We start from the raw sequence: 9158 nt of genomic DNA on the forward strand, positions 1-9158 counted from the left end.
GCAAGAATTGAACTACAGGTTCAGGTAGCAGTATACGACAAATGGGAAATTACACTGAGAGCAACCAGAACCGAAATATAGTCTATCTTGATATGTATCTGTGTGTGCACATGCATTAACCTCCAGCTCAAATATACAGAATAAACAAGTGAACCATGCAGAGTGTGAATGGACTGAGGTTCACAACCTGCATGCTTTTACTGTGTTCCTCTGTGTGAGAGCAAGAAAGTGTAGTGCTCCTTTATACTGCAAATGTTTTTTGAGTTGAGACAGAGCAAAGATTAATGAACCAGACTATCACTATAAAGTGTAGTCTCATGATACAGGCAGTGCAGGTGATGATGATAATACTGTACATAGTACTTTGTTTAACAGAAATGACACTCTAAGATAGTATTTAGCACTATTAAAAGAGAACTTTATCAAGGGCATCAGCTTCACATTGTTCTTGCTTCTGTCTAAGAGAGAGTTTCATACCTTCAACTACAGATAATGTTATTTTCAGCACCATTGCCATTTTAATTATTGTAAATAATTATTTCAACTCATTCTTAAACAAGAAATGTCCAAAAAAAGAAACGTTTGATCCCATGAATGGCGCACATTCATACAAAGGCTGTTAGGAGAGGAGGCATCAAAATAGGAAAACTATTGAGACTCGTCCAAGAAAACTGCACTGAGAGGAAAAGGAAGTGACAAAGCAGAGAGTTGTCTCATGACAGACTAGACCTCTTTTAGACTGATATAAACTGTTTGCAGGACAATCTACAACATCACATATATAAAATAGAAGATCATTTTAAGCAGTTACTGTACAAACAAGTAAACTAAACACTGCCATAAATAAAATGGACAACATGAATTGGATATTATATCGTATTCTGCTTCTAATCTGTAAACTGAGCTTGTAAATAAGACAAAGAAAGACTTAAAAGACAAAAAAGACTTAAAAAGCTAAGTGAAATGAAACCCTCTGCTGAGCGTCTGTTTTGAACAGGAAGACCCAGTTTCCTCTGTGTGCTCTTAACTTAGACTGAACACCAGGAAGCTCCTACGCCATGAGAGTCCAAGGGGGAATTTAGAGCCCTGTTATAAACATCCGTGTTGTATAATACACAGATATTCACTGTATGACTCTGTAGGTCATATTATTTTAATAAAGAGTAAGTCAAAATAGGTTATAAAATGCCCTTTAATATGTTAAAAGAGCTATTTTGAAAGATTATGCAGTATAAAAACAAGACATTTAGAAAACATTTGTAAAATTTTATTTTTTTGTTTTCATTTTTTAAAAACTTTTACTAGTTAAAAAATGAAATAATATTTAAAAAATGAATTATTTCCTTCCATGAGTGATCTGCCACAGTTGTGTCTGCTTTTTCTTCTGCTGCAAAAAGAGCAAATCTTTTAATTTCTCATTTTGAAAATCGGCTATGATTATATGTGTTTAAAATAAAGTCTGTTAACTTTGTGGACCTTCACACAACAGTGCAGGAGCGTGGTTCTCTGAAGGGGTTGCTGCCTGTGGGAACGCCGACCAGCAGAGCGTCCTTGCCTGCGTTCTGCAGACAGTACTGCTGGAGCTCTGCAGCTGCTTGGGACACCTGGGCACACCAACAAACATATGGTACCACTGTTGATAAGCACTAACTAGTGGCTTTATCAGTGGTTATAAAGCTAATGCTCTATAGCTCATTTATAAGAATGATTCTTGGGTTGCCAGGCTGCGGAACATCATCAGTCTTATTTTGTCTTTTTACTAGAGTTTTAATTCATTAGGAATACCTCTAAAAATGTGATGTGTGTTAAACCTCTCGTAAATATTTATTGTATTCTACAAAATCAGGACAAAAATCTGATGTCACATTTTAATGTGTCACAGTGTTTGGGGACAGCACACAGCAATATATTTCCATCATTCTATCATCCTATATTTTCATCATAATATGACTGTGTTTTAGTTTTAAAGCTTCTGAAGTGTTACGCAAAAAAGTGTATAACAAAACAGATCATAGTTTATAAGACAGTGTGGAACAACCATGTGGAAGTTATAGTAATAAATAAATAAATAAATAAACTGTATAAAATGCAAACAAAACATTACACTGTAGTGTGTTTAATACAGTAGGCTATTGCTTTTCATTGGTTACATTTAGTAAATATAACAAAATTAAACAAATCAAATAAGTAAACACGCAAACCCTAAACTCTTATGTCCTGTAAATGTATTTGCCTTTTCTACCATCAGCTTCGTTTCTTTTGTTTACCTTGACTCTTTCCACACTGGCCTCAAGCTTCAGTTGCTCTACCATCTTCCGCATGTTGGACAGATTGGAATTAGAAGTCATGTTGGTGGGAATTGTTTTGGGAGAGAAGAATTCCTTGTTAAAAAAAGACTCCGGTCAGCCTTTCAGCACAGCAGTCAACTCCACCAATGGACAGCATACGCTCAACAAGAAAGAGTGGCCGGGTTTCTTTCCCAGTGACTTCAGTCCACTTCACTAAAGAAACAAGGATGGATACAGGCACAGTGATTTCCACTGTCAGGCCCATTTTAAACACTGTGTTATAAACATGAAATGAAATAGTAAAGTGAATTTAAAGCCTTTATATTTTAGCATATATTGTTCAGCATTTTATATACAGAGACATGTATGGTTTTTTTAGTAATTTTATTAGTGAGCTTTCTTAGAACCATGTTCTATTGAAATCTTGCATATATATCATTATTAATACAGGGCCCATGGAAACAAAGCAACTCATTGATGATGTTTGGATATTCCCCTTTTTTCTTTATATATATGTTGTTCTTATACATATTTATTTTTTTATTAATATGTTTGTTTGTTTGTTTGTTTTGTTAATGCATTTTTCATGCATTCTTTTTTAAGATCACTGCTGTTTGGATTTGTCTTATGTCTTATGCCGTTGTTCTCAAATTTTAGGCCCATCTCAAATTTGCCATTTCTCTCCAAAGTCCTTGAAAAGATAGTTTATGCTCAGTTACTGGCTTTTTTAGATGAGCACAATATTCTTGAGACTTTTCAATCAGGGTTTAAAACCCAGCATAGTACTGAGTCAGCCTTGGTGAAAGTCTTAAATGACATTTTTCTTGCTACTGACTCAGGGAATTGTGTGGTCCTAGTGCTCTTAGATTTGACTGCTGCTTTTGACACAGTGGACCACAATATCCTTATTTCTCGTTTGGAGCACTGGGTGGGTATCCGGGGGATAGCTTTGGAATGGTTTCGATCTTATCTTAAGGATAGATCCTTCTGTGTGAAACTAGGAGATGCTGTATCTTCCTCTGAGCCCCTTGTGTATGGGGTACCACAAGGCTCGGTCCTTGGATCCCTTCTTTTTTCCCTTTACCTTCTCCCACTTGGTACTATACTCAGGAATCACAGTGTTTCCTTTCATTTTTATGCGGATGATTGCCAGCTTTACCTACCGGTTAATAAGATGAGCTCTTCCGTTAGCACACTTCTTGAATGTCTGGATGACATTAAATCTTGGCTTGCTTTTAACTTTTTAAAGCTGAATGAGGATAAGACTGAGGTGATTGTATTCGGTGATTCTGTTGGTTCACCATCTGTTGACTTGGGCTCATTGGCTCATTATAATCAAAAGAATATTTTAAATTTAGGTATTAAGATGGATCCAGATTTAAGATTCGACAGCCAAATTGCAGCTGTCACTAAATCTAGTTTCTTTCACCTCAGACAGTTGGCTAAAGTAAAAGCATTTGTCTCTAGACAGCATTTTGAGACGCTTATTCATGCTTTCATTACTTCCCGTTTGGACTATTGTAACTCATTGTATCTTGGGGTCGGTGAGTCTTCTATCAATCGCCTCCAGATGGTCCAAAATGCAGCAGCGCGTCTTTTAACAGGTACAAGGAAATATGAACATATCTCTCCAGTTTTGGCCTCCCTACACTGGTTACCTGTCCATTTTCGGGTCCATTACAAAATTTTACTCTTTGTTTTTAAATCCCTTCATGGCTCTGCACCATCCTACTTAACTGATTTGCTTCATTGGCATACACCCACACGCTCTCTGAGGTCAGCAAATCAGTTTCTCTTGAGTGTCCCAAGAACGAAGCGTAAGCTTAGAGGCGATCGAGCCTTCGCAGTTGCTGGTCCTAAACTCTGGAATGATTTACCGCTGTCCATTAGACAAGCCTCTGCCCTGTCTGTTTTTAAGTCTCTTTTAAAAACTCATTTATTTCCCCTGGCATTTTGATATTTTTGTGTTGATTTTAGTCTTTTTTTTATATTGATTATATTTTATATTGTTGTTTGTGGTTTATAATTTATACTGTTTTATTGCAATGTACAGCACTTTGGTCCACTCTGGTTGTTTTTTAGTGCTTTATAAATAAAGTTGGTATGGTATGGTATGGTTTCAACGCTTTAGTGGTCACCCTTAACAAAAACAAAATCAAACGGCTCTGCGCATGCGTCAGCCTGTGCTGCCTGAAAGTGCTGTGAAATGTCGTGCTGCTGCCGAGCTGGAGATTACAAGCAACGGTGGTTTCCCAGAAGGACTACAACACAGTCTTCTGTCGTCACTAGGCTGCGGGTGACTGTTTGGATTGGCTCTAAGTAGTTTCTGTAGGGGAACATTACAGAAAGGCCTGGGATGCTGCACTTTTGGAGAACGATGTCGAGGTGTTGAAACGATAGTAAGGGCGTAGAGCTTGTGGATTTTAAGAACTGAAGTGTGAGAGTTTGGTAGACATGGTAGAGGTATTTTCCGGGCGGACGCTCCTGAATAAAGACGGGGATTGCGTGGACCCCGAAGTGGCGTTGAGGAATAAAGTGGTGGGGATCTACTTTTCTGCAGGATGGTGTCCCCCTTGTCGGGACTTCACACCCATCCTGTGTGATTTCTACACAGAGCTGGTTGAGGAGGGTGAGCCTCCTGCTCAGTTTGAAATAGTTTTTGTCTCCTCTGACAAGTCTCTCGATGATATGGTTGAATATTATCACGACATGCACGGAGACTGGTTAGCTCTGTCATGGACGGACGACTACAAACAGTAAGTGTCAAAATCTAAGGGAAAGTCCATGGAGGTTTGGAGTGTACGGTTATTTCATTTGGCTCCTTTCTTTTTAGTATTTTAGACATACATTTAAACTCCATATAATATGTCAGAAACACAAGTGGCTGCACTTGGCTGAGCTTTATTTGTCCTATAATCTCATTAGGATTTAACACTGTTCTCTATAAAGCCTATTAGTTTATGTAAAACGAAGGCCATCCTCTTAGGTTGAAATGCAGAGCAGGTAAACTTCCACCCACACCTGAGTCTAAACGTGACTTTAAGACTGATATATTTATTGTTTGTTTACTTATTTTATATTTTTTGTCTTTGAAATGCCCAGGTGTCATGTTGGGTTAAATACTTGTCTGTTATTTTGCTTTGTTTACTTAAATAAAAGTAGGGTACCACAATATATATTATGCATTAAAAGTGTTATTTGGGTAGAAGTACATAGTATTATCAGCTAAACTTTCATTAAAGTGTCAGAATAATCATTTTAACTTGTATATGGTTTATTGTGAGACTGATAAATCAATCACAGTGCATCAAGTATCAAAGTACGCTTTATGTTTTGTAAAATTTGAATTTGTCAGGTATTGCGTGCAGTAGCTGCCAGATAGATGTAGTAGAGTAGAAAGTACCTCTAAATTGTAGAGGTGCATAAAATGGGAAAATGTAAGTAAATGTGCGAGTACTTTACAGTTAACGAAATGTGTTTCTTTCTCTCTTCTCTGTCAGTGAGTTGAAGCAGCGCTACAAGATCACAGCAGTGCCCAAACTGGTGATCGTGAAGGAGAATGGTGACGTGATCACAGACAAGGGCAGAAAACAGATCCGAGACCGAGGCCTGGCCTGCTTCAGGTCCTGGTTGGACGCTGCAGAGATCTTTCAGAACTTTAACGGTTAGGAAACAACGACAAAGAAAATGCCTCGTTTTTTTCCGCATAGGCAACTGTAGCCACATGATGTATAGACGGGTGACAAATAAAAGGAAAAGCCTGAACAAATGAGTGGCCTCTTCCAGGATGACCATCAAAACACCATTTTGACCATCATGTTAGACAGCGTCTCCACCACCATCATCAAAACACCAAATGAGGGAATATCTTTGGATGAATGGTCTTCATCCCTCCGGTAGAGTCCAGAGACTTGTAGAACCAATGCTGAGGTGCACTTCAGCTGTTCAGGTGGCACTTTATGTTGGATTTTCTTTTCATTTGTCACCTGTCTGTAAGAGCTCTGAACAAAACCAAAGTTAAATAGTTCTATATGCATTGTAGCTCAGTGGAACCCGACTTGGGGATAATTCTAAAGGGCCACAAGATGATTAAAGAAATAAATAGTTAGATTTCTTTTACACAAATGTATTTGCTCAATTTTTAACACCTTTCTTTTACCTTTAATTATTCTAAAATCTTTCAGAAGAAATAATCATAGAAAAATGATTAGGTGTTGTGGGGTTTGCAAGTAGACACTGATTTGTTTTAAAGGTTCACAAGCCAAAAAGGTCCTTTAATAGTTGACTTTTACCAAACATCCTATGCATTTAAAACAAACTGTGGTTCACATGTGAAAATAGTCAGCTTTAGAAAAACTACATGCCAGCTACTGTAGTTTCTCACTAACTCCTATTCTTTACAAGCTCTTGCACTAGTTAACATCTGGCCTATATTACAGAGACACTGTGATTATTTTAAGAGGGCTTGAGTAGTTCTTTTATGAGCTGCCTGTATATTTTTATATGTTGTTTTTTTATCAGTTGTTAAGACAGATTTCTATTAAAATATATATATATATTCTGTGATTTTTGGATGCACATTTGATGTCTGCTTTGCTTCATAGTTCTGTAATAGCGTCTATGTTTTATGAACAAACAAAGTGATTCCCTGTTGCCTTGTTAAAATGCAGAAAGCCCACAGGACATAGTTTCCAATGTGTTGGCACAGTGGCATCCTTGGCCCTAATTGCCTTTACCCCTTGTGTATGCTGACAGTGCTGTTATTACTTCATACATAAAACATCCAGCAGGCTGATGGCATAATGATGGGTCTGCACAGGCCCCGTGGCTGTAGGTGTATCTTCTCGCTAACATTAAATGGTGCAAATCTTCAAAGACAACATCACACCAGGTAACGCCCAGAGGCTGCATTCAGGAGTGAAAGTGGTGGAAGATGGTGGTTCTCCTCCAATCAGGTCAGTTGTGTTTATGCCACAGTTCATCAGAGGATGTAGAGAAAGATCTCACAGTCTTGACACAGAATAAAATGATGCAACCCCTCAAGATATAAGGAAGAGAGAAAATGAAGCACAGGACAGTAATTAGTATGTGAAGAGACAGACATCTATGACACGTCAGAGTGAACATGACATCCAGGAACTGGGAACTTTGGAACTAGGAACTGGACTTTGATGACCCAGTTTGCATCATTATCCATCTGGTGTGTTTCCTTTTCAAACGGTGGCCATTGTAGTTTTATACTCTGCCACATGGGGTCGCTATATGGTAAATAATAGAATTCACTGTTACGTTTTACTCCAAATCAGGAGTTTCTCCTCAGGCAGCTACACTTCAGGTGTACTTCAGGTGATTTATGGATGATCAAATATAACCACCTGTATGATCCATTGATAGGGATTTGTTTTACAATTTAATTTAAGGGTTTGTGATGATGTGGTCTCTTATCCAATAGCTGAATTTAAAGAAACCCAACAGCTCAGATCAGAACCTCGAGGCTGTTAATAGTTCTTGTTTGAAACTCAGTCAAATAACTACACACCGATGCAACAACTACAAAGTGACAAAATTATTCCTCAAAGATAACTACAGACTACAAAGACACAACAAGTAGAGAGATGCAAAAGTAGCTTAAACACATAGATATAAATTGACCTGAAAGCCTCTTTGAGCCTGGGTGTCTTGATTCTGTGTAGGAGGGACTGAGGACCTTTCATATGTTTGTGCTCAGGGGCCCCGGGGACATGGTCTCTTAAATATGTTTAAACCACCTAGTTGGGAAGACACTCATGCAGACTTTTATTTCTGTGGTATTGCTAAGTGTACACAGGTAAATCTGAGGTAAATCAGCACTGTTTCAGGATAAAATGACCTCACCGTCACAGACACAGGCTACAAGTCTTTAGAGGAATAGGCTACTGGGATTTGTGGTCAAACATGAGCCAACACACAATTATGTGCCTAACTGAAAATCACACAGGGGGTTGGTCAATATGAGACTTGGGTGATGAAGAAAACCAGTTCTTTAAGTTTTATTAGCCTATTTTGTACTTAACGTCCGCCCACAGCTCGTAGCCCTCTGGCAAGTTTAGATTAAGACTGATGTTTATGGCGACTTTACAACAAGTAGTCAGTGGGACTTCTTGTTGGCTTTGGAAATGAAAGGCAGCAGTGTTTCTGCTGCTGTAACGGTGTCTTGGATCAACTAACAAGGATGTCTTTATATGTGACCAGGGATGGAGGGTGGACGGCCAACCTGCACGGAGAGAGCGCCTGTGTCAAGGTGACCACGTTAATAAACACAACTTCCGCTCGGAACCTTCAAAATAAGACAGTTCTGCAGAAAGTCCCTCTACTAGACTATGGATAGCTAATGTAATTCAGTGGTGCACATTTCTAAATTTTCTAGAGATAAGTCAAATTATTTAGACTGAAATTATGGAGTAAACCCGGTCTGGTTTCACAATTATATTCTAGACTGGTCTACAACTACTGTTTCCCAGAAGGACTACAACACAGTCTTCTGGCGTTGCTGGTTTGCAGGTGATTGTCTGGATTGGCTCTAAGTAGTTTCTGTAGGGTAACATTACAGAAAGGCCTGGGATGCTGCACTTTTGGAGAATGATGTTGAGGTGTTGAAACGAAAGTAAGGGCGTAGAGCTTGTCTACAAGACAGAAAACGATGTAAAACAGCCAACCTTGCTCTGTCCAGCTACCCTTAATAATGGTTCAGCACATAACCTCCATGAAACAGGGACAGATCTAGAAATCTTTGTTTAGGATGGTCAGACTAGGGCACAGACTCAGAGACGGGTGGTCAATTTAAAATGCTGGTAAAAAGTAAATCAAACCTCTAGTTCTATGAAATAATAA

General features: G+C 38.5%; 2 protein-coding genes across 2 annotated transcripts; one reads left to right on the forward strand and one right to left on the reverse strand.

Moving 5' to 3' along the window:
- Positions 1 to 1476: 1476 nt before the first annotated feature.
- Positions 1477 to 2444, reverse strand: gng10 (guanine nucleotide binding protein (G protein), gamma 10). Its single transcript, XM_020621154.1, has 2 exons — positions 2268 to 2444; positions 1477 to 1604 (listed from the first exon to the last, which is right to left on the reverse strand). The coding sequence occupies exons 1-2, from the start codon at positions 2346 to 2348 to the stop codon at positions 1479 to 1481; spliced, it is 207 nt and encodes a 68-aa protein (XP_020476810.1). The 5' UTR covers positions 2349 to 2444; the 3' UTR covers positions 1477 to 1478.
- A 2056-nt stretch (positions 2445 to 4500) lies between these two features.
- Positions 4501 to 6074, forward strand: nxnl2 (nucleoredoxin like 2). Its single transcript, XM_020621112.1, has 2 exons — positions 4501 to 5044; positions 5789 to 6074. The coding sequence occupies exons 1-2, from the start codon at positions 4743 to 4745 to the stop codon at positions 5955 to 5957; spliced, it is 471 nt and encodes a 156-aa protein (XP_020476768.1). The 5' UTR covers positions 4501 to 4742; the 3' UTR covers positions 5958 to 6074.
- The last annotated feature ends 3084 nt before the right edge of the window (positions 6075 to 9158 follow it).

This window comes from Monopterus albus, unplaced genomic scaffold (genome assembly GCF_001952655.1).
Source record: "Monopterus albus unplaced genomic scaffold, M_albus_1.0 scaffold253.1, whole genome shotgun sequence".
Classification (NCBI taxonomy): domain Eukaryota; kingdom Metazoa; phylum Chordata; class Actinopteri; order Synbranchiformes; family Synbranchidae; genus Monopterus; species Monopterus albus.